The sequence below is a fragment of the Ammospiza caudacuta genome, chromosome 4, assembly GCF_027887145.1.
Source record: "Ammospiza caudacuta isolate bAmmCau1 chromosome 4, bAmmCau1.pri, whole genome shotgun sequence".
Lineage (NCBI taxonomy): Eukaryota > Metazoa > Chordata > Aves > Passeriformes > Passerellidae > Ammospiza > Ammospiza caudacuta.
Genome location: NC_080596.1, coordinates 5,550,350 through 5,576,803, shown reverse-complemented (window position 1 = coordinate 5,576,803; position 26,454 = coordinate 5,550,350). Strand labels below are relative to the sequence as shown.

General features: G+C 37.1%; 1 protein-coding gene across 1 annotated transcript in view; it reads left to right on the top strand.

Annotated features, from left to right (window-relative positions):
• The window catches only part of RXFP1 (relaxin family peptide receptor 1), a 50,275-nt gene that overhangs the window by 2,912 nt on the left and 20,909 nt on the right, over nt 1–26,454 (top strand). The window contains exon 3 of the mRNA XM_058803771.1: nt 17,685–17,840. Within this exon, the coding sequence (XP_058659754.1) occupies nt 17,685–17,840 (156 nt within the window). The remainder of the gene's footprint in view (nt 1–17,684; nt 17,841–26,454) is intronic.

Genomic DNA, 26,454 nt, shown 5'->3' with positions numbered 1-26,454 from the left:
ATAATGCCTATTTTGTAGACAACTTTGCCATAGCAACAATGTGGGCTTAGATTTTGACTGTGATAAAGGGTTTTCTAATTTTCTAAATTCACCATTTTGGGGATGTGTTCTTGTATGCACGTTTCCTTAGTCAGAGAAGCTCTTTTCCTTCAGTACCTGACATAACTGCTCACAGGTTACCAGAGCTTTCTGACTCATTGGTATCCTGACAAGCTGGTTTTTTTGAAAAAAAGAAAAAAAAACTTAAAAGTCTGAAACTTTTTGAGTCCACATAAAATTTAACTCCTCGCTCGAGTTCATCTCAACTGCCCAACTTGTTTTGAAGCATGTCTTGCTGTGCTGCTAAATGTTAGCCTTCACATCATAAAACAGATTTTAACTTGTGACTGTTTATGTAATGGGGGATACCATGATCTACTGGTGACAGTAAAATCAGGGGCCAGATAGGAATGTCTCAAAGTGTTCAAGTAAGACAAAAATCTGTGAAAAAACTTTTCCTCATAAAGAATACATTTTTGAACACTCCTCTTTGTTCTTTCAGATTGCTTTCCTTAGCATTAGTCACGAAGAGTGGTTAGTGTGTAAAAGTAGTGACATGCTGATATTGGAAATAAATTACATTGTGCATTTTTCTATATTTCACTGAGTGTCTGGATTGCTACAAAGGGACTGTATTTATAAATTTCACTTCCCCTTAGTTGAAAAACCTCCAGTTTTTATCTAAACTACAGAAAACATTTGGTTTCAAACAGATTAGGCTAAATAAAACTGTGTTTCTCAGACCTCTTGCAGGATTGAAATTTTAAGAAGAGAAAAAAAAAAGAGAAGGAAGAATGATTGGGCTATTAATGACAGCTCTGGGGACCTGGCTGTGTTTTGTGCAGCAGCAGCAGCTTTGCTTGGGGCAGAGCCGTGTCCATGCACACAGCCCAGCCTTTGCCTGCCACAGAGCACATCCCAGCCTGCAAGGCAGCGCTGAGTGTGATCCTGGAAACTTTCATGTGCCTGTGTGCCAGAGAGGGGGAGAGAGGGAGAGCCAAGGCGAGTAGGGAGGAAGGCAGGGAGAGCAGGAGCTCTCCTGACACACTGCTCAGGGCTCCCAGAGGCAGGCTGTGCGTGCAGCTCCCCGGCTGGCGTGCACTTCGAAGGACAGCACTCCCTGACTTTATGCACTGAATCCCTGAAGGACAGATATGACACCCAACTGCTGCTTCTACATGCTCTTGCTTTTTGGTACCAAGGGTAAGTGCCCCTGGCTTCCTTTCTTGTTTTGAACATTGTAAAGCAGAGAGCTGATAAACTTCAGGAGCGGATCTCTTTTAAAAACTGTGGTATCTCGTGGTATCTCATGTTATTGTACATTTCTTCATGTCAATTATTTTTCAATAGAATCAAAGTGCAATGCAGTCTCTCAAGGTTACTAGCTACATGTCAGGATCAGATGTTTTTTGCACTTAATGCCTTGAGTGTTACTATTAATAGTTATGAGCTGAAATTTTAAAATGAGAGAGAGCTTAAACATTGCATAAATACTTGCTGTAAATATTTATTGAAGGTACCTGCAGAACGGACTTTACTCAGATGCCATGAAATCCACATTTTAGACTCAGTTCAGTAGTTTGAAGTGAGACTGTGCAAGTGCTACTAGAATAGGTAGTTCTCAGAGAGCAGAATGTGTTCAGGTAATGGGAATTTTTAGCATGATAGGCAGTATAAAATGCAAGAGGGAGACTGAATTCAATTTTAGTTTTCCTTCAGATGCAAATCACTTCAGTGTGATGAGAGTTACACAAGACACACTGCTTACTTTAGCTGTGTTTTCTTCATTTCATTCGAGTACCCTATTTGTTAGTGCTTCTCAGGACTTGGTAAAGCTGTCCCTGTGAAGCTGCTGGTGCTGATCTATATGCTGAAAGTTCCTAATGATTATAATTTTCTTTAGTTGTAATTATTATTAATTGCTTTCTATTGCACAACGCCAATATTAAAATAGTGTTTCATTAATTGTGTAGATGAAAATAGCTAATCTTTATAATATGAACAGTTTTGTTAAAATAATAGGAGCAAAAGGTCGAATTCTATAATCTTCTTTTGTATTGCGCAACAGCTTGTTCTCTTTCCTGTTTTTAAATGAAATAATTTTGGGTTCATGTGTTCATAGGATGCTGCTTAAGATAACATTTGTAAGGGGTTTTGCCCCCACTAGGAGTTTGGGAAATAGAGCTCCATTCACAGCTAGTTTTCCAGTTGCAAAACTCAGTTAAAGCAGTGGAAAAACACTAAGCAGTTCCTGTATGGTTTAGAGGAATACATAATTGCAAGCTGCATGCATGAAAAAAGCAGTGATATTAATGTATTTGGAATTAAGAAAGCAACAATAATGATGTAGTATCAAACCTGTGAGCAAGGTCTGCTTTCATATGCACCTGCATTTTCCGTGAGCTATAATTCAATATTTAAAGTAGTACTTCCAGTTATGCAGAATAAAGGCTAAGTGTTTTCAACAAATTAAGCCTTTCACATTACTGTTTTCTATGCCAAAACATTAAACATAAAATATGTGTCAATTGTTGCTATAATTTCTGCTGTTAAATTCATCTCTGCTGTGGAGTTTATTAAACATATTGGAATATGTTTAAGCATACTGCAAAATAGGATAGCGAGTGAGGACTGTAAATGACTACAAGCCTACTAATTATGATGGCCATTACCTTTTTGGGTTTACACATCATGTATAGGGTATTATAAGAAAACCACATGACTTATTTCGATTTGTTAAAGTGAGGAGTGAATTCATAGATTAAAGCACATCCATGCCCAGAGTCTCTGGCACCTGTTAGTGCTCTGTGTTGCACCAAAATCAGCTCCTGTTGCTGTCACATCTCCTCACCTTGCTCAGTGCACAGTTCACAGCTTCACTGCCTTTCAGAGTTTTAGTCAACAATGCAAATTATAACCACACCTAGAAGCTGACTGATTTCATCTTCTCAAAAGACATCAGCTCTACTCAAGCCTTTAGGCTAGCTGGTATTAAACATTCCTGGAGTAAGGATAGCTGTCCTTAGAAATTAGATTTTTTTCTTACTTTTTTGGTGGATGGCTGCAAGTTCAGCTGTGTCTTGTTGTGGAGGTTTTTATGTTTGGTGCCGGTATTTTTTTTTTCATTTCTACAAAGTTACATATCCTTTTAATTCTCTTGAAAGTAAAATAAGGAGTATATATTGTACAAAAGCTACTAGTTTGATTTACCTGGATCCATTCAAGCTGTGTCCCTTTAGTTTTCCATTCAACAGCTGAAGTTCAATCACTGTTTTTACTCTCTTCCTTGAGAGTCTTCATTAAATTTTTTATTTTATGTATGAAAAACCTTTCCCTCCAAAATCTAAATAATCAAATTAATTCAAGCAATCGAGCTCTGTACGTACTGGCAACCACCTGAGCATGTTCCCCAGTGGAATACACTGTCCCAGGTAGAGCTTTCTATGAAAACAAAACAGCATCTGCATCATGGTTTTTGTCCACACAACAGCAGTGGTTACAACATGGAGATAAATAAATTCAGACTCCAGCTGTGGAACTGGCAACACCGGATGTGTAGCCAAGGATGAACAACTGCCTCGGTGGGTCACCACCCCCCTTGCAAAGCTGGCAGGTCACTTCAGGTGGGTGGCTGGCATTGCTCTGGTTGCTGCTGCATCTTTTCTCTTAGCAAGATACTCAGCTGGAGCTGCTGCAACCTCTGTAGTGCACTGCTGTGCCCCCAGAGTGCCTTTGATTTTCTTTCTGGGGACAAAAGCTATTTTATCCTCCTGGACCTTGGCTAAGTGACAGGATCTCAAACAATTCATTTATCAATCATTAAGCAAAACAGGGGAGTATTAGTATTGAAAAGTATTCAAAGTGAGTTCCAAAAGGGTTTTGGCAGGCTCCTTGTGAAAAACAATTACAACTCTTACAATTTTAACCCTTTATGCTCTGTACCTCTACCTGATGCTTCCAATCCTATTTCTGTTTGTACCTCCAGCTCCGTTAGCCTCCTCCTTCTGTTCTTCCCTCGTGTTTTTTCCATCCTTTACCCTCACTTTAAAGTGCCAAGGACAACTTTCTTTAAACCATCTGAATCTCATTACTTGTTCTGGTACTTCATGCAGGTGACAGCTGTTTTCAAGGCCAAGATCTTTTATACCAAATGCTTTCTGTCAAATGTGGGAAAGAGACAAACCTGAATCCTTCAGAAAATTGCAAGTTTATGATTGTGCTCCTGTTTACATAGTTTGTAACATATTTTAAGATTCCTTCCAGATTTGTAAATAGGAAAGTGAAATTACTTCAGCCTTTGCACCAGCTCAAATAATCATTGTGTAATAATATTTGGTTATTTCTTTAATTTAACTTGGGCATTAGTCTGTCTGGCTTTCCTGTAGTTAGAAGAACAACGTGCTTCTTGTGAATCTACGTGTGCATAACATGAAAATCAGTATATTTACAGAAAATCAGGGATTCAAGCTAGATTTCCTGAGGAAAATTTACTCTAGTATCAATTAGAGGGTAGTTAAAATCTACAAAATGGTAAAATGAAGCTTTGAAAGTTAGATCTTAGATCCTGTAGCTGCTGCTTAGGCAAGAGTGTTTTCACCTCTTTGTTAACAGCCCCAAGAGCTACCCAAGTTGAAAAATTACGTGTTTATAGCAACTCTACCAGACTTGAACCATTTGCTCTGAAATTTTATGTGCAATCTGTGGACCTTGAGCAAGGAGACAAGCGAAACTTTTCCAAAATTTTTTCTGAATATGAGGAATTGGTACTTTGCCTACATTGATCAAATTGGATAATCTTGTATTAAGCAAAGCATTTTCTTAAACAGCTCTTTTGAAGTATCTCTCTACAATATCACTGTGCTGAGAGACAATCCTCTGACAGCCATCCCACTAGAGCTGATGAGGCTGCTCAAGCCTGGCTGCAGTAAAGCAAAAATAACCTTTTCTAATAGATGTTACTTGCTGCTAGAGACCAGTGTGACACTCAGAGGATCTGTCACCAGCCATCTCAGCATGAGTTTTCTCTTGAGTGCCATGACTTTGAAGCCATCAAATCAGACTTTGAAATGGCTGGTGCAAGGCTGGGAGGCACAGGGAGCTGAGAGGATCAGGAACTCATAATTGTTGTGTCTGAAAGAAAGAGGAGGTGAAAATGTATTGGGAAGGACTGGAAAAGGACAACAAAAGCAGGGACAAAAGGGACAGGTAGATGGGACAATGGAACACAGAATTGAGGGGAAAGACTAATGCTACTTAGAAAGGGAAAATGGAAATCAGGAGGATTATTAGTCCAGGAGAGTAGAGACTGAGGAAAGGGATGTGAGAGAGGGAGCCAGCAGGGAACAGAAAGTTAATTAAAGGAGAGGGACAGGGAGTTCTGAGAGAAGGGAGTGAGCATCTGAAGAATGAAGTCAGAGGATGGTGAGATCAGAGCTAGGATTCTGTACAGAAAGAAGGGGATGAGATGATGGGAAGCAGACAAAAAAGGATGGGAGTGAAGCAGCTGGGTTGAGCCTGAGCAGAAAAAGAAGCTGTGCTTGGTAGGGTGAGCTCTGTATTACAAAGCCAGAATGAAGCCCACGATTGTCCTCTGACTTATTGACTTCTTTCAAAATGTCTCCTCCTGAGTAGCACCTCTGCCCAGAGGCTGGTAATCAGCACTGCCAGATCACTCTACCCTCCCAAAAAACAAAGGTCTGGAGAGCTAAAGGATCTGAACTAGTGATGCAGCATGCTCCATAAAATGCTGGAGGGGAACTGATTTCCTCTTCTAATAGTAAATGTTACCTAAGTCAGAGAAAGTTATTAATTTTGTAAGCTCAGTGTTTAGGAATTTAGGCAAGAGACAGAATCTTAATTTGTGCTATGTGCCCATACTGAATTTTCTTCATGTTATAACTGCACAAAAAACGCATGCTTTGTGTCCTGCATTAAAAGGATGAATCAAAAATTATGGTAAGTTATGCTGGCTGTGTGATCCCTCCTTCATTTGCTGTAGAAGATTAAGATAAAATGTGGATGAGGCCGGGGATTACAAAATGAAGGCCATTTCATGAAAGCAACTGAACTCCGCTGTGGAAAACTTTTCCTGTTTTTTGCTCTAAAAGCCTTACAATTGGATAATCATTATATAGCAGATTTTCTGGCGGTTTTGGTTTGATCATCCTGATGTGGCAGTGTTCATTGCATGGCTGCCACTGACATCTGTAAAAGCTGTGCTCTAAGTACTCTGTGAAACTGATTCAGAAAGTAAAAACCTCAAATTAGCAGAAACCCTTGCCATACATATGTTAATGTCTCAGCTCCCCATCTGAGCAATAATTTCATATTCTAAACTGTGATCTAAGTAATCTCTGAAGACTTAAAAATGGGAAGTCTAATTATTGTAGCAGTATAAGGAACTAATTATGATTTTAATATTATAGCTTCTAAGTGGTTAAACTGTAGACTAAAGAGCATGATGCCAGTAATACACTAGAAAACTAATCAAAGCATAGATAAAATGCCTTTAGCAATATATGGAGGTGTGTTATCAGAAATGTATGAAATAGAAAGGTCTGGAGTTTGAATTCAGGTGTGGATTATATGTTGTTAATAATGGATGTTGTACATAAAGTGGCTGTGGATAAGCGAAGTCTTGCAGAGTCTTGTGCTCACTCCCTGCTGGGTCTCCCCCAATGCTCTTGAGGGATCCAGCATGCAGCTGACTGGTGTGACAGGGCAAGAGAAAGACAGCAGGAAGAGAGACTGACGGGAAAACAAGGGATTGAATGAGTCTAAGGTGGCCTGATGGGGACACCCAGCCCTGGGAGCACAGGTTGCATTCATGTCCTGGTGTGAGGGTGAGCTGGCAGTGGGAGGAAGAGCCCAGAGCAGTGACCCTGACCCTGGGGGATCTGTGCATGTGAGATGACTTAGCAGAGCTCATCCAGAGAGGATGGTAAATCACCCATCCCCTGTTGCACAGCTCGTTGTGTTCCACCCAGCTGTTCTGTATCAATCCCAAGGCTTTATTTGGTCACAAGGGTTTGTCTCAGTCAACTCAGTGCTGCCTCCAGAGAAAAGGAAGTGTCAGTAGGGCCCTGGGAGTGGGAGACTGTGCAGTCACTGAGGCTCAAAGGCATGCACAAGTCTGTCAAAGCAGGTGAACATTCCCTCTTTCTCCTCTGTTCTGAAAAAGAAATAACTAGCTTGACCTGGGAGAAGAGACTTTCCCATCACAGACCTGATAGTCAATGTTATGCTCAACGTAGGGAAAAAGGCATAGTGCTTGGGAGGGTAGAAGTGGTATTTTTGAACTTAGAAATATATTTTTGCCCTTTTTTTTTAGTTTTGTTTTGTTTTGAATAGATAGGAAGAGATCAGCTCTTCTTTGTAGTAGGCTAAGAGCAGAATCCATTAATGAAACTGCCCACATCATAGTTAAGCCAAAATTTGTGTGTATGGGGAAGAAAATGATTAAATTATTGAATTTAAAAGCCACATGATTGAATACCTTGATTAGTCTGGAGTACTTAATAGCAATACAGTTGACAAAGATAATCTGCATTTTTAGAAGTTTTATTTACGAAGGCACACCTACCATAAAAATAGGCTTCTTGACCTCATTTTTTGGACTCCAATTCCATATAAAACATGTGAATCAACTGTTATGTAGTCTTAACTAGAAATTATAGACACTGGTTTTCAGACAGGAATTCTTTTTTGGTAATCAAGTAATGCTGCAAACATGCATCCGTAAATCCTGCTTTTTCTTCAGTATGGATTCTCAGCACCATGCAGAGAGAGTACAGTCACTTTCTACTTTTTCCAAAAACATATCAGAAACAGGTATTAAATAGCTGGTTTTTCTGCACCCCTAAGATTTAAATGTCACATGATGTCTTTCTTAAATTGGTTTAGCAAAAATAAAACATCTTTTACATCTTTCAGTTCTATCGCTATTTGGTTAAATTTTCTTTTTTTCTTATAAAATCTTTCATTTTCATATGCATTGTTTCACACTATCATTTAACTAGATTGGTTTCTTGGTTTCTAGATTAGCTCCACATGGCACAGAGCACTCCACTGCTGGCAATGAGAAAACAGTGTCAGGGGCAGACACCATCCTCTTTTAGGTTGGATGAAGTGGCATGAAATGAAGAGAAGCAGGAACAGGAACAATTCTACGTGATTTAACCTTCACATAGAATAGACTATGTGAAGGTTGAATCCACAACAATCCACACAAAAATATTGCTTAGCCAAAGTGCATCCAAAACAGAGCCACATTTCTGAATGTTGTTTCCTGTTATATTTTCTAATTTGGGTATACAAACTTCTAAATATGTGCTGCAAATGTGACATTTCTTTATGTACATTAATAAATACATAAAATCTACAAGATATATTTTAAAGATCTATTGCCCTTAATCTGCATGCACATTTTGATACAACCTGCAGAAGAAGGAATAAGTCAGATGTCTGTGGTCATGGGGTCCAACAACTGGATGCCATGATCTCAGAGGCTTTTTCCAGCCTAAATGAGTCCCCAGTTCTGTGGTTTAACCAGCTCACATTATTCACTTCATGAAGGTCAGAAATCCTATTAACTTGAGATAATTTCTGTTTTATGCACTTAACTGGAGTGTCACAACTTTTAGTGGTGAGTTATGTGTACTCACAGTGGAATACAGCAGAGATTGGAAAACGTGTCATATTTAAATCGAAGCAAAGATTAATGAGTCAGAATCTAACAATAATGCATTTATTTAAGCACATTCTGCAAATTGATTTTTACAAAATAGCTCTGTGAGGTCTTAGAAACAGATTTTCTAAAATACTTAACTTCAAAACAGAACAACAAAGGGTTCCATATTTTATAATACTTAAGGAGGATGGAATCTCATAGGGCACAGGGCAGAGCCACTTCCCAAATCTGAACTTGTAGTTCTATATTCTATTTAAATTCTTAATAGTTATAAATGGTTCTTAGTAACAAAGGTATGTGAATTAATAAAATATATCAGACAGTCCTGTCTCCGGCTGACCAAGAAATAATGTATTTTCATTGTTACAAGATTAATCTTGAGCATGCTTCAGAGCTTCACTTCAAATTATGCTGGCTTAGTTCCATTGGAAGAACTATTATTGCAATCCTTTTAGTCTGTACTAAAGCCACAATAAAGGGAGAAAAAAGAAAAAGATAAAAAAACCCAGATTATGTTTCATATTTCAAATACAGCATTAGGGCTCCCCAAACACTTTTTCTCTGTCTAGAGTCTTAGAAAAAGCATAACTGAGATTATTTTTTAAAGATTTGTTTGGATTGTGTTACTTGGGAGAAGAGGAAAAATAGTGGAATCTGAAATTGTGGCTGATGTCCAGCTTGCTTAGCTCTAGTGCCTCTGTAGCAAAATAAGAGACTAGAGAGCAAAAGAAGACAAAAATAATAGAATCTCCCACTGCCACCCTTCAGGTTATTTTCCTCAGACTGTTTGGGCTGGCTGTTCTCAAAGCCATTTTTCTATCATCAGCACTCATTCTACCACGCAAGACACTCATTCTACCATGTTTTTGGGGTTTTGTGGGGTTTTTTCCCCACCACAAGAACATACCAAAGTTGGAATAAATTGCATAACTTAGCTATAACCTCTGTTTTGGGGTGGGGGTGAGAGTGTAAATACTTCACAGGAAAAAAATGGAGGACAGGCTTGCCCTTTTTGACAGAAGAAAAGTTAGGCAATTGTTTATGAACTTTTAGGTGGTTTCTGCCTTGAGGACAAGTTAATGATACCCAGGTAATTCTTTTCTGTTCTGTTCTTTTGCAAAATAATGTGTTCCTACAATCTGAATATCAGCAAGTAATTTCATGTTCATTGCCTCTCTAGTTTCATTCCCCTTTCTCATTGCAGCTCTCTCTTAAGGCTTTGCTGCAAGTACTTTCTGTCTCATCTGCTGGATTTCTTTTTGCTTCCATGCATGAATGCACATGTACACAAACTTCCTCCTGTATATGACATTGTGTCATGAAGTCACTTAAATCTGCCTTTTGTTTATGGAAACTTAAGAGAAATATTACAAATGTCTGTTGTTTGTAATTTAAATAATTTAGTTTTCACTAGTCAGTGTTTCACTTTTGCTTACTTTACGCATGGTTGACTGGATTAACTCGCTGAAAGCAGCAAGTCAGAAATTAATTTCCTTGTAGTAATCTCTAACTACTGTCCTTACATACTGAAATTCAGAATTATCTAGATGAGGTGAATGATTGTTGCTTGAGGGACACTAATTTATTGATAAACATCTGTCCTTAATTTTTTTGGCTAAAGTATATTTCGGATTATTAGATTGCTCAGATTTTAAAATATAAAGAACAGTCATTAGCATACTACTATGTTATAACATACAAAAATAATTTTAAGTTACCTGGAAAATACTGCAGTAGAAGAAACCTTTTACCCTAGGATTACAAAATTTCAGAAATGCCATTCCAGGTATGAAACTTCAGAGGTCTTTTTTAATTTTTTTTTTTTTTTTTTATTACATGTGTTTAAATTGTTACCTCATAAATGCTGCTTTTCAAATGAGAGGGAAAAAACTACTTACAACAAACATTTTTCTCTTTGGAGCTCAAAGAACCACGCCAAACACACTCAATAGTGGTTGTGAGAAAGAATTAACTCCTGGGAGAGCAGTTTCCTTTATTTTGATGGCTAACCCTTCCCTTTCCTGGCCTTCCAGGTGGGATGCTACTCACAAGTACAGTGTATTTAACACATTTGGATTGGTGCCTTCATTTCTACTCAATACCTGGCACCCCAAACCCCAGTGTTTCCATGGCCAGCTTTCAACCTGATATCGCCCTGCTGTGAAAGAGAAATTGGTGAAATTGAGGAGTAACGCTGAGGCAAAAATCACAGAGGCAAAGGAAAGCTTACCTTGATGTATTTTCTATTGGAAAATCATATCAGAATATGGAGCTAGAACTTTTTTCTAAACAGAAATAATAGTCAGATATCGTTTAAATTCTGTTTATTTGGGGAGAGAAAGAAGAGGGGAAGTGGAGCAATAAAAAGGTTTGGCCCTGTTCATTAATTTGTGTCTTTGTTAGGTATTATACTGAACTCTCATCCTTTGGGAAAGCCCTTAAAAGTTTGAGAGTTTGGATTGAACTTATTTTACTTAATATTGAGGCTTTTAGAGGTATAATCTCTTTCAGTTCTTTATGCACTTATTCTAAGTTCTGTGCAATCAGAACAAAACAACAAATTACTAAAAGGTATAAAAGCCAACTGCTGTGGCAATGTGCCATGTCACCAGTCTGAGTTGTTCTACTGGCAGTTTCCAGCCCTGGAGTGGATTTATCTGGCAGTTATACAACAAGGATCCTCCAACCCTATAACTGCATTAATTAGACTGAATTATCTGTGGCATAACTGATAACTAGTGATGTTGTTGTGAGATTGGAGGTGCTATTTTCAAAAAAGATAGCACAAATTTTCTGGTTTGGAAAATGTTTCTGAAATTAAAGCATTGTGTAATCTACAGCAAGGTATGAAGGTACTTTATGAAATTAAAATCCAGGATAATTACCAGATTGTTGTGCAATAGTCATTATATATGCATCATTTTTGCTAAAATCCATTTCAATATATTGTGTTTAATGGAAGCAAATATAAACTTAGTTGTGTAGTTCAAGTACTACACATTCCTAGAGTGACATCTAATGTAGTTTGCTAAAGATAAATGTAATGCAATAAAACTGAAAGTGTATTTCTGGTTGCAAAGGTAATAGCTAAATATTCAAAACAATTTCTAGTGTTTTAGAAATGAATCTGTCATACTGATAATAAATGACACTGTGTCACTTGCACCCAATCAAACCTAGAATTAAAAACACAATGCATATGCAATAAATACATACATTTAGAAAATGTTATGGACTTCAGGGCTGGAAAACGACCAAAGCAGAGGCACAAATTACAGAAAAGGCAGTGCAGTGATAGCAGTTTGATTACACCTCTCTGAGTGCCCTGTGCATATATTTAAATCTTTTAAGCCACAGACACTTTGTCTCAAGGATTAATGCCAAAGAATCTATTGCCACTAGACCAAGGTCTATTTTGGTATACAAATTTTGCCCAGGGTGTTACCCCAAGTGTGTGTACATTAACAGCACTAAAGTACAAGTGTATAACAAACTCTGTTTTGTTCTTGTATGAATCTGGAATCTATTTTCAATATGCTATTTATGGGAAGTTTAAATTTTAGTTTTATTGACATTTAATAATATGAGAATCCTCTTACATTTTCCCAGATATCACTAGAAAGCTTTTCTTAAAAGAAAATTTTAGGAGAGTCTTTATAAAATTACTTGAAGAAAAAAAAGCACTCTCACCAATAAATTCATAATATGATAAATGAAATTATGCAGAAGGTAATTTTTATTTCTATCCTTAAACATGATGGACTAACTTCATCCTTGTCTCTGTCATATATTACTCAAAAATCCCATATTTAGTGGGAAAAAAGCTGAAAATTCTGAACAAAACCAGGAAAATTAATCTAAGAATTAACTCCATCTCTTCATTCACTTCTACATATTGTTGTAATGGTCAAATTCAGATAACAAATTTTTTTTTAAAAAATATCTTTTTAAGTTGTATCTTCTTTTTTTTCATTTGGTAATTCAGATACATCTGATCAAAGCTGATCAGTCACTAGTCACTTCTATTCTTTCTTAATAATTAATTAAAGATCATGTAAGGTTAAATAATTCACAGTTGTAAACTTTTATAACCTTGTTCTGATGATTCATCTTTACAAATGAAGGTAAGAGGCCTATGAGACTTGTTCTATGTTATGTTAAAGGTTTTTCAAAACCATTTCACATGCCCTTAATATACCATTCAGCAGAACAGGATATTTTTTAATCAACTGTCAGCTTGAAGAATTCAAGCTAGCACAAAAATTACAGGTGAAATTGATTTTAACTTCAATATTTTCTGAGTTGATTCTGTTTTATTAGAACAGAACATTCTGTATCAAAGCAAGAATATTTTCAGTGTTTTGTTTCTCCAGTCTATCTTCCACTGTGTCTAGAAGTACAGCAACTAAAAAAAGTTGTGTAAGAGTGTAAAAGTGCCACTGGTTTTGCATGAGTGCATTTGAAGAACTTGGGCTTCTGTAGGTAAAATAATTTTCCATCAGAAAAATGGAAAAATACAGGATGGATTCTTCAGTACCATAATCACTCCTCAGTTCTTGGCATCTAAGGAGCCTTTTTAAAAAGCAATTGGATTTCCTCAACACTTTTGAAGTGCTAACTCACTTAAAGTGAGGAAAAACAAGTTAGCTTATTTGGCTGATGGAACTCATGAGTCATTTTGGATTCATGACACTGGACTTCATGCTATTCAAATTCTTGAAAACACATAAATATTTTCCTGGTATTACGATATGCCTTTATTTAAACCTATATGAGGCACAGTTGAGACTGGTGTGACTAGGGGATACCAAGCAATGAGTAATGCCTTTGGATGGTTTCAGTGCTCAAGGCTCAGTCCCATCAGCCCAGAGCTGTTCCCTTTACGGAGTCATCCTCGCTTCTTTTACGGAACCTCCAAGTGTTAAGTCTGTGTTCTCATAGTGCGCGTGTGCCTTATTTGGTTTCTCAAACAGCACTTGTGACCCAACCCCTGTATTTCAAAGAATGCACAAAACTAGCAAGCCTAATTAATCAATTCAGTTGGAAGCCAAGCCATGTTGTCCTGGGAACATCTTGTTCTTGGCTTTCCCGAATGCGTTCCTTCTTTCGATTTCATTTTATGACTGTTTGAAGAGGGGCTGTCATGTTCTCTCCCCAGTGATTCTGCATCCATGCTACAGAGTTAAAAGCCTTATCATATTTACTAGATGACAACCTAACTCATGCTTATTCCTTTAGCAAAGGGAAGCAGAGTTAACTCGGTCAGGTATTTAAAGACAAACAGGGAAAATTTTCCACCTTCTTCCTCACTGCACACGTCTTACAGCAATAAGCATCTCAAAGCAGCCAGTCCGGACAAGCTTAAAAAGTGCACAACAGAAATTCTTCTTTTATTTTTGAAAATTTGAGATTAATCTGGGGGATTTCAGGGAACCCTAAATACACAATAGTCAGAAATATTTAATTTGCAGTATCATGAACATGCTGCTAAGTAGAACATTTTTCTGTATTGAGACAAGAGTCAGAAAGAAGTTCTTTGCCATTTTGCTGTCTGTACTGATACCAGCTCACCTATTTCTTTTCTCTTTTTCTTAAAACATTGAAAATATTTTCATATTTATGCTTAAAGTTATGAGAAGAAATTTTCTGGAGCAGAATAGCTGAAATGTCTGCAATTATCTCTATGTCACAGGAAGCGGGAGATGATTTTCTCTACGAGGTATATAAAGAAGAGGCTCTTTTACTTGGCATCTGTAAAAGCAAACCTGATAAGCAAGTCTGTCATGGGTTTATCACTTTTCATCTTTCAGCTGCCAAAAAAAAAGAAAATCATGATACAAGAAGAGTGGTTCAATTTTTTCATAGTGGAAAATCAATCAAATGTAGAAAAGCCAACAACTTTAATACCACATCACAAAGATGGAGTGATAGATCATTATCTTGTCATGGTGAACTCCAATGTCAGCAAAGTCTGTATTTGCAAAACAATAATCATAATTTTTAATTGCTGTTGTTGCATTGCTATCTTTATTTTCCTCACATAAAAGACCGAAGTTTAATTTCCTCAATCTGAAAGATAATTGTTTGAATATTATCTAGCATTTTACAACAATTTTTACTGTCTTATCTTCTGTCTACCTTCGTCAGCTTTACCAAATATTTCCCCAGAGAACTGGGGGCTTTTCCAGACATAAATCTCCTGCAATCAGCAGAGTCCAAACTTCTGTCTTTTTTTGCATAAACAAAGTGATGTTAACAAGTCAGTGGACAAAGACCAGTGCTTTCACAGATTTTATAACTGGGATGAAGTTGTTGAGTTTTGAAGCTGTGTTGTCTCCTTTCCCAGGCAGATATTTACATGCCAGGGTAATCCAACATAGCACAAATGAATAATGCAGAGATTCAGAATAGATATCATCGAGGCTATAAATGTACTGAGAATTCAAAACATTGAACATCATGAGGGACTTATTCTTTGTGGCAAAGTACAGATTTCTAAAATGCAGCAGCAAATTCATTATTAGTTCAGGGATTAATATTATTTGAATAATTAATAATTTTTGGAACATGCTGTGAAATTCCATTGAATGCTAGTGTGAGAAGATAAACTCTTTCATTTGAAATTCAAATTGCATGGAGATCAGCCCCTTTAAGCACAAGGTTCAGATCAGTCTAAATATGTCTCTAGCATGTAGGATAAAAAGCTTGACAAAATGTGAGAGGTTTTTTGATGGTCTCTTTGGGATGTTTTCATTTATGGTGGTTTTTTCCATACAGATGTCTCTTACCAATGGTTTGGTAGGTACCCAGATTGTAACAGGTAATTATTGCTCCTAATGGAGCCTCAGTTGCCTGCTCAGCTTTGTGCTAAGAAAGACACTCAAGACACTAAATAGTACGTATACACTGTTTGCTTAACAGTATGCCTACATAAGCTTTTCTTGCTACTTCTTTTTGGGTGGAACAAGTTAATCATAATGTTCTGAATACAAGCATAGAGCAGCAGAGAAATTTATGAACAGTGTGCAAGTGTGAATTCACCCTGTGATTAGGATGTAGCTTTATTTTTGGTACCCATACATAAAAGCTTTAAGGAGCTGATGATCTTTGAGTAATTGCATGGGTTATGTACTTGTGGATAAAAGCAAATCAACTTTTCTAAATCATTCAGTGGTGGTTAGGTGGAATATAAGAATTTCTATGCAGGATGCTTCTGACAGCAAGGATAATTCTGTACATATAGAGGATACTTATCTCCGTTTTCTGCAGCTACAGCTCTTACATTCCAATTTTTCAGAGTTTTAAACATTGTCAAGGGCTTAACTGGAAGTTCTTCTGGAAGGGATTTTTTGTGAATCTGAAGTAATTGATTGAATTTCAGGTGATTTCTCTTAGTTCAAGAGAAAAATGAGTGCAAAAAATTAGACATTTTCCAAGAAGATTCCTTGATAATCAGGGAAAGTTGTGTGAAAGATTTATACTTTGTCTTTGCAAATAGCCTGGAAAAATAATTGCATGTTTCAGAATTAGCAGTTTACTATCTGAACAAGCATCACATCACAGTTAATAAAGTTTTTAGAGAGTATCTGAAGTGCTCTAAGATCGCAATGAAATTTAAAATAAAATCTGTATTTGATTTTTGGAATTTTTTGTAACAGTATGCATTAAGTCAAATGGTAGCTCTAAGAAAAAGTTATACTCCTTTTTGAAAGTACTTCAAAAATTAAATTAGCAGGGCCTTGCAGAAGGATACTAGGTAGGTTTAGAGAAGCTTTGGAAGTGAAGAACACTGGAAAGTGTTCTGTCCTGATGATGCTTTTCTCCATTTCCAACGTATTGTGAGCTGAACAAATTTAATTCTAGTGTAATTTTAAACACTCTCCATAGTACGCTCTTGGGAAGAAGTTGGTCTTGTACAAGAAGAAATCTGACTTGGCATCCTGCAATCCATTACAGAAGGAGCAGTTAAGTCACTCTTTTTTGGAAAAAAAATGGTGATGGCAGAATTTGTCCCTCAGGTGCACTGGTGGGACTGGTTAGGCATCGTGCATCTGCAGATGTGGGTGATTGCAGCTTCCGCAGCACAGGGAACTGAATAACAGAGGGCAGGCAGAGTCCTCCCGCCACTCTGACTGTCTCTCATCAGCATCTCTCTACCTTTCCCCTCAGCACTGCTTCAATGAAGTCCTGTGTTCTCTGAAATTCCTTCCTACAGAGCAAAGGCTCAGCAGAACAGCACCTGTGTGTCTAAACTTCACACTGATATATTCTGACCAATATCTCCACAGTTTTTTGGATCAGACTGACAGCTCTTCTGAAGGATTCATAACTGGCCCCTTCATGATGTCTTACTAAGTTTTCAGCAAAACTGTGTCATGGATTTCATCTTAGTTTCCTTGTTTTTTGATCCTTGATCCATTTACACCAAGTAGTTTCTTTAAAATTGAAATATAATCAAACATATATAGATATGACTTTGTACAAAGGGGCTTATCTATCTGGATCTAAAATTTCAGCACAAATCAATGTCATAGAATGGTTTGGGTTGGAAGAGACTCTAAAGATCATCTACCTCCAACCACCCTTCCATAGGCAGGAATACCTATAGCTTATCTTGAATATCGTTATAGTAAATAGTGAAAAAATCCTTTAAAATGGTAGCCTTAGGTCATTAGTCTTGTATAATTAACATTTTGATCTTGTTCTGAGGAAGAATAGGGAGGAATTACCTGTTTGCTTTATATCAAATGGAATTTTAATTAGCTAACAATATAGAAGATTTTTGCCAAGTTTAACAAGTACTTCATATCCTGGTTTTAATGTCATGTCCAACAAATTAATACACTTTTGTTGCTTTATATTCACATTCAAATGTAAATGAGTACTTAGAAAGGCATAGTATCAAATACCTTTAAACACACCATAAAATAAACGTATTTTTTCTGTTCCTATTTAGTCATCTGTGACTCTTTGGAAGACCATGTTTCTGGAGCTGGCACCAGGTGCCCCCTGGGCTACTTTCCATGTGGCAATATCACAAAGTGCTTGCCCCAGCAGCTGCACTGTAATGGTGAGGATGACTGCGGGAATCGGGCTGACGAAGACAACTGCGGTGAGTGGCTGTGGCTTTGCCTTGTCCCTAGCACCTGTAGTCACTGAAACCCAGGCAGTGCTCACACCCAACAGGAGCCTGTGCAGTGCCAGCAGTAGGAAAGTTACATGCTTTGCAGAGGGTGCAGCAGGTCTGCTTTAGCTGATAAAGCCACCCTCCTTCTCTAGCAAACCATTTGCTAGGGAAAGAAGAGTGAGCCACATTTTTCTTTGTATATGGTATCAGTTACCAGTATCCAATTTTTTCCCTGCTTTGAGCTTCTTTGTACATGTCATTTTGATGTCTACAAATGTATGTATGTGATCTCTCAAAGAGTGTTAGATGAGGAGTGTTAGATGTGTGCTCCAACAGAATTTATGAAAAGCTTTATGTGACTTAATGCAGGAAATAGAATTTAGAAGAATTTTCAAGGTTTTACAGGAATTATTTATGCCCTAAATTGCGAGAAACATGTGCTTCTGTAAGTGTATTGTGCACGCTGCACTACCAGCAAGCTTTGGTGGTTGGGAATGTGAAAATCCCAGGGTGTACACATAGTCAGACCTCTTGTGCTTGCTGTTTTGATCCTTGTCACTCCTCGCCCCTCTGGATGGTAGCTGTGATCTTGCTCATGGGCTCTGGCTTTACCTCTACTGCAAACCAGGAAGGGCTTTGCATGGGCACTTATCTGTCCATGCTGCTTCTTTGTGAGCATGGACCTGGCATAGCTCTTGTCCATGCTGAGCAGCATCTCCCATGCAGTGTTTGGACACAGCTCAGAGGTGGCACAGCCCTGGGATAGTCTGGAAAGGGGCCTCTGTGTTGTGTGAGGAGAGAGCTTCACCATTTGGTTGTGAGCTAAGACCACAGGGAGAGAAAATGGACCCTAGCACATTTTATTTACTGTTATTGTCATCTTACTTACAGCCTGGATATTTCAGAGGTGCTCTCCAGAGCTGCTGATCCATGGCAGATGGGGGAAGTAAGCTTCCTACTCCTTGGTAGTTTTCCTGTAGCCATGGAGGACATCCAGGTGCACCATGCCCTGCCCCACACTCTGCCTCCAGCCCCCAGGGCCAAGCAGCTGAACTGTTTGTCTGTCCCAGACAGGCATGTCTGGCATCCAGGCCATCAGGTCTGGGAGGGAGGACTGTAAAGAATTAAAATATTAAGTGAAAATTCCATGCTATCTATTCTGAAAGAAATTTTGTGAAAGAAATTTCAAACAAAATATGGTAAAGGTATCTTTCACCAGCACTCTCAGTAAAGTCAATGAGGTTTTGAAAGTAGTTGTTCTCATTGCATGTGAAGCTGATTTGTGTACCTATGTGAAGTATCTTTTCATTATACCTATGCAATTTCAGGGTCTTACTCCATATGAAAATGATTTTAAATTCTAATCCCATATAATGGACCTGCACCATTTTGTAGTTTTATACCATTTGTTGGTGCTATATACCTGGTTTCTGTTGTAAATAATCAAAGTCCTGAACAAAAATTGCTTGCTCTGTATTTTCTTTAGTCATCTTGACCTACAGCAGCAGGAATTGCCAATGATGATGCCCTCTCATGTTTAAGAAGTCCAAGGACAATAAACAGTTGCTTTATCCATATTTCATTTCTGTATAATACCACAAAGTCTGTTGTACAAGGACTTGCTGAAAGATACAGCTTAGTATGATAATAATTAGGATATATACAGTTTTTTAATGGGAGTTACAAGACAGTATAGGATCACAGAATTTTTTAGGTAGGAAAATAAATTTAAGATCATTGAGACCATTAATCAAACAGCTCTTTGCATCTCATCTTATTACTAACACAGAACTGAGGTATTCTTGGATTATGAATAACCAATTTCAAAAATTCAATTAGAAGTAACATGGGTTGTCAGTGAGCAGGGAGAGTGCTGCAAGTGATTTAATACTGAACCCTGAAGCAATGCATAAAAAAGTCCTTAGTAATGCCTTAGTGTTCTTCTATAGAAATGAACATACAAAACAATTCAGCTGTGATATTGAATCGTCTTCTGTGCATTGTAATACAAGAATGAGCTAGCCTTGATTTTTGAAAACCTAAATTAAAAAAGATGAGGAGTCATTGTATGATCTACAGGGAAAATCTATGCTGCTCATGTTTTTCTCATATCTTGACCTCCTCTTCTCATTTAGAAATGCATTAGTGTAATATGCAGCAGGAATGTTTTCTCAAAAATTTATATTGCAGTCATACTTTGTTGTACAGTTTAAAAGTCTCTTCCTTCTCTGAGTATAGGGAATGTTCTGAGGAGATTTTCTGCAATGACTCCACACACGGGAAGTGGGGAGATCTTTGTGGGGTAACTCTGGTTTTGATTATTCATCTCGCTTAAAATACAAGAAAAGAGGCCTCAATGTTCCTGAGACAGAGAAACCAGATGTCTTTTCTTTGTCCCCTGCCATTCCTAGGATCACTTCAGGATGCCTGCCTCATGCCAGCAGTTATATCTGGCTTCTCTCCCCATTTTTTTTTAAATTTACAACTAGTTTTCAGTTAAAATCATTGGTCTTGGTTACAGAAAAGAAATTAAAACTGAAATTAAGCCAGTGTAGCAATTGTTTCATTTAGTGCCATAGAAATTTTAATCTTATGTATGAGGTATTCCAATTAAATAACTCAGCTTCTCAATTCCTGAGCACTTTTGCATCAATGTGGGAAACTTGGAGGTGACCAGTCTGCAGGATTCAACCCAACAAGTGTGGGAGGCAAAAAAATCTATGAAGACCCTCAAAGCAGTTCAAAAATGCCCCTCTTTTTTTTTTCATTTTTCATTCTTAGTGCATATATTTCAAACAGAGCTAGGTAAACCATTTCACTAACAGTAATGGTAAAGCACTATCTTAAGTCTATAGTAAAAGCAGCTGTATAGCATGGAAACACAAAGCAAAATATGTCATTAGGTGTTTCACTCCAACTATCTTGTAGTGGTTCCTTTCTTCTGTTAGTGAACAAATTTGTCTCATTCCCCATTTTATTTCTATAAGGAAATTATAGTTGTAATCTTTGTAAGATTATATTTGTAAGAAATTATTGTTGTAAGAAATTGTTGCTGTAGTCTCTGAGATTATTTGCAGTATTAGTCTTGTTTCAGGCACTGTGTGCCTCGTAACAGCAAAACATGATTATGAATATTTCAAACTAAACCAAATCCACACTGAGACGTGTTTTCAAATGTGCTATGATCACTGCTCATTATCCAGTTTAGGCACACAAAGATTGGCTTTGTGGTGCCTCCTTCAATTCTGCTTCCTCTTTCACTTCCACCCTCCTTTCCACTTCCAAATAGTAAACAGTAAAATAAGGTCCAGAGTAGTGAAGATCTCAAATTAGGATCAAAGGTAGAGTTGGGAACAGACTCAGAGTGCTGTGTTAGTGCTTAACCTCAGGGTGTGGATATCCTAGCTCTTCTTCAGCATTTCTTCCACTTCTGGAAAGGAATGAGTTATAGCTGATATTTCACACTAGAGTGAAGCCACTTATCTTTGAAAATTCATGCCTTTGCCACTTAGCATGCTTTCCAAAATCAATAAAATACTGTGTGCTATACCCTAATGGGGAAGAGCTTGAGGCAATGTAGTAAACCGCAATAAGAGGAGGCAGCTGGCAATTTATCCCTGCAGTGATGGGAGGCTCTGCTTGAACTATGGCTGGATAACCTTAAATGTGCATGGAAAATGTAATCTCACCTTTTGAACTCGAAAACATAGTCCACCAAGAGGAAGCAAGCATCTCAGCAGATCTGTCATGAAAATAATATTTTTAAATAAAAATAGTTTAAAGTTTTGTAATTTGTCATAAAGCTTATGGTTTTGAGGAATTTCCTTTTATAGGCTCGAGAGAGCAGTAAATTTTACTCTGCGGTCCTGCTCCATGCTCATCCTTGCTGAAGTACCCAGTCCTTAATTAGGCTGAGGGCATTGTGAGGCAATTTAGCCTCTATCATGTTTCATTTGGAGTTATTTTTGCATCTATTTGCAAAATTCAAAATGTGTAGTGAAATAAGAGATAGCAATTTCAGCATCCTTCTGCGCCCAAGCTTGTTTAAAGATGAAGTTGGCAAAGCAGAGCAGATATTGTTTAGATCTAGTATCTTTGATTTCAAACATAATGGCTTCAGCCTGATTTTACAGGGAAGAGCTTTTCCCATTTATTTAAAGCTGGGAGGTTTGAATCTGTAGCTACTTGGCATTTATAGACGGGGGTTAGAAGTTCTGTTGACTGCATTGCTTTTTAAACCTGAGCAAGGATAAATAGGCATAATCACAAATTCTGCTCACATCATGCCGTGGCAGTGTTGACATGGAAATTTTTCCTAAAATAAGTAACAAATACTTCTTGCACTGAAGACACTACTGCTGCAATATGACTGTTAATGCAGTCTAAACAATCTCTAGGCAAACTCTGTGATGTCCAGTGGCATGTTAAACATGCCAGGTATGTATTCCCAAGCACAAATTCATGGAAAGAAGAGTTTTGAGATCTCTGCCTTCACAGTGATGTTTAATGATGAAACAAAAACAAAGCTAACAATAGATAAAAGGTAACAGTCGATTAATGCAAAGCAAAAATAACAGAACAACGATACTTACGATGCAGATTTGCAGTGAGCCTAAGTGTTTTTTTCTCATTACAAGATGTGTGTTTCTTTTGATGAACAATCTTGACACACAAAATATTGGGAAAATAAAGAAAAGTTAATCATAACATAGATGTACTCCATGCATTTGGAAGAAGACAGCTAACGCTGCCAGTAATGATCCATGGATATTTCTGTTTTCAAAATATCTAGAATAGCTTTAGACACAAAAAAGTTCTTTCATATGCTCCTAATTAAATATTTAAATTTTAAATCTTACACTTTTTTTCTTTTTTTTATTCTCTGATATTTTTTTCCCAGATAAGAGTCAGCTTTCCCTGACTAAAATTGTCCTACTATTGATTGCAGTGGTAAAAGGGCAAAGTTCTCAATCAAACAACTTTTGTGTAATTATCTCTGCTGGATACAACACTGGGTCAGTTGCCATTTTGTAGTCGTAACATACTAATTTAAAAATAGTATGCAAAAATTCTAAATGCAGGTAAATTTTGAACCAGTGAAAGACTGAATAGATGTTTTTCCTGCCTGATTTTCTAAGAAATTTGTTGCAATATTATTTCTCACATTACATATATTCTGCTTGGTGATCAGCGCAATTTGATCATCATAACTGTAAATTAGCTCTGCTGTTAATATGATGCCAGTTTTGGGGGAGAAGCCTCCCAGTAAATTGCAGCAAACATTACCTCCAGTTTCTTGTTTCAAAACCACCCATCGACTGTCAAATTTAGTTTGGGGAAAATATAGAAACAAAATCAGAGTTCAAAAGGTACTGAGTTTTCCTCTGGACTTTACATCCTACCTAGTCAATTTAAAAACATATTTTATATGTCTGGAAGATTGAGATTAATCCCTATTGCTCTGTCACTAATATAATTAATACTATGTGTCAGCATCCTCATATGTAGCTACAGGTTCTGAAAATCCCTTGTATGTAAAGTAAAGCTGGACTCATTCCTTTATAAATAATCCTACTTTCAGATTTAAAAGTTTTTTTCCTAACTTCCATTAGGGTTTGGTAGCACACAAACATGCAGTTTAAATCTATACAGTTATTGGATTTGTTATGTTCTGTTCTAATTTAAGATGCAAACAGTATGACTGATGTGATATCTTCAGTCACAGCACCTGGCCGATGAAGCAAAGCCAAGCCCAGGGAGAACTGGCCTGGACTGACTCCACTGAAATCAACAGAGAGATTCCCACTGTCTTCAATGAGCAAAGAATCATAACTTACCTAAATTAAGAAACTAATAAAATGCTCATATGTATGGAAAACCCAGTCTTTGTTATTCATATGCAAGCCTTCCTCAATAGATCTGGGAAAGATTGGAAGCACTGTGATAGCAGTGGGTTTTTTCCTTTAGATGAAGAAATCTAGTTTGTGCAACCTGTCACAGAAACAATATAAGTATATTATTATATACCTTTATAATATTATTATACATATATATAATTATTATAATATAGATCATAATCTATATTATTATTATATAGATTATTATATTATACAGGTATAATATACAGTCTCTTCCCATGCGGTCTGTGATATATAGATTCCATGAATAAAGGCCTCAATCCTTTTTATCTCAAAATTAATTGGTTGAGGAAGTACAGTTTATTCTTCGTTTAAAATTAGTGTTACTGTCCTACACACTAGTGAATAGCTCTTATGCTCCATCTCAGAACTGGTTGTTAATATAGGCTCTTCATTTATTTCTAATAAATCTCTAGAGGAAGTCCTTATGTGCAAGTAACACAGGTATAAGTCCTACTTATAGTAAAAAGTATTTTGATGTAAGAATTGTAAAAAATGCAAGCACCAGCATTCTTAGTATTTTCAAAATAAAAATCACACATATTGGCCCTAATCCCTTGCCCCTCTGCAAACCAGACTGTTTTGTCATGAATAAGACATTATAAAACAGCAATTATTATTACACATTTGGCTACTCTTTACATAAAAGCAATAATAAAAGGGAGAATGGAAGAAAAAATGCACTAGTGTTTAATTCTATCTTTTTTGTGAGCAGTATCTTTAATTATGTAGAGCAGTTAATGGAACAAAGTAGCCTGAGCTATTTTGAGAGCACAAATTTCCTCAGTGGTTAAAAATTTGGCTTCTGGACAATTTTGCTGATAGTTCTGTAAAACTGTGTTTTTGGCAGCTAGGCAATGGTTGCAGTGTGTCTGCATTTGTTTTTTAATCACAGTGTCATAGCCACATTTTTCCAGTCTAGTGAAGCAAGAACAGGCATGCAGATTTAATTTGTTTCTGACTCCAGAGGAGTTTTTTGCTGGCTAAATGTATTTACTATTGTGTTGCTCTCAGCCCCAAGAGTTCCCTGAACAAAGGACAGCGTTCCGCTCCCCAGCTGTAAATTCACTTTTAGACGTTCATCACACACAGAGGTTTCCTAAAGAACTGGGGCAGGGAGTGGCTGTTTGAAGTCCTGCACCTATTTGCCTCTAAAAACACAGACCTCATCTGTTACTGTGTGCCACACAGTCACCAGTTGCCTAAAGAAATAAGTTACTACAGAGCAGCTCTTTTTTTAAAAGGGACCAATAAAAACTCAAAAGGATAAACATACTAACAACCTGTATAGTGTAATGCTGATTTCTATGTGCTTCTTTGAAGGTCTATAATTGTACACAGAATTATTCCAGTTCTGTAGGTTCAATTAATCATCTTCTAGATTTCCATAGCAGAAATCTAAATTTCTATGGGGTATTTCAAAACATCTATACAAAAGATATATGTTTTAATATTACAAGATTGCCCATAAGGGATGAGAAATTTCAGTTTCGTCTCAGCACATTGCAGAAGACCTTGATGTTTTTATATTCCAAATTAATACTAGTAATGAATAATGTTATAGTTGTTCTTCTGTTTTCCTGGCATGGCATTTTCACCATCATACTTAAAATACAGGATTGAATGTATGAGGTACTATTCAGTTTTGAGCCTAGATAGCAAATTCTGTTTGTGAAGCATAAAGTAAATATTTGACAGTCAATAGTATACTCAAAATGTATCAAATGCCTGGCAAAACGTAGAACTTTCAAGCTTCACATGGAAATTTTTTGTAACGGCCAAATTTTATTTTCATTGCCATCCATCCACAGTACGTGGCACCAAAACAATAAAGTTTACTCTGATGTGCAAGTATCAGCACATGGAATAGCTTTGCTGCAATTTTGAGGGTTTTTAATCAGTTTTGCTACTGTGATTTTCAAATATTGTCGGTAATTAAGAGGAACTTGCATTTCATTAGACTTATGTCTCTCCTGGTCTCCACTGTAGAGGCTTACTGTCAAAGGAACTTTCAAGCAACTAAAGGTTCTATAGATGTATTCATGCTGTTAGATTATTTTAATTTTAAAAATGTAATACACTTCAAGCAAAACGGAATATAAAATCAGAAAAATTTATATAGATTAAAAGTATTGTTATAAAACTAGAAATCTATGCACATGTTTCAAAGGAATAAAGATTAAACATTGAGAAGATGTTCATCTTCTGGAAATTTTAACCTGCCTGTTTTCCTAAAAGTTGCACTAGCTTAATTAAGTTGCCCTAAAATCATAAAAAAACCTTTTTATTATTAAGTATGTAATCTAGTTTATCCAGAGAACTTTAAACCTTATGCAAATTAATGTGTTTACTGTCTGGTTTACTATGATTGGATTGTCACATATAAGCAGACAAGCTAAATGTGATTTCAATTAATCAGCAGGTAGAGTGTGGGATCTCAGCACCTCAGGATGGAGGTGCAGAGTGGCCGAGACCACCCTTGGGGGGCTCGGGAGTCCTGGAATGTTGCCAGAAGTGTCTGGTGGCTGGACTTTGATCCTATACGGGAGACGACACCTGTATGAGGACTGGGAGGGTTTCACTGGGTGAATGGTGAAGGGATAAGTTAACTAGAGTGTAAAACACAGGGTTTAGGATTTTGGTACAGGGGGGTCTAAAGAAGTAAGATGGAGGAATTGGGG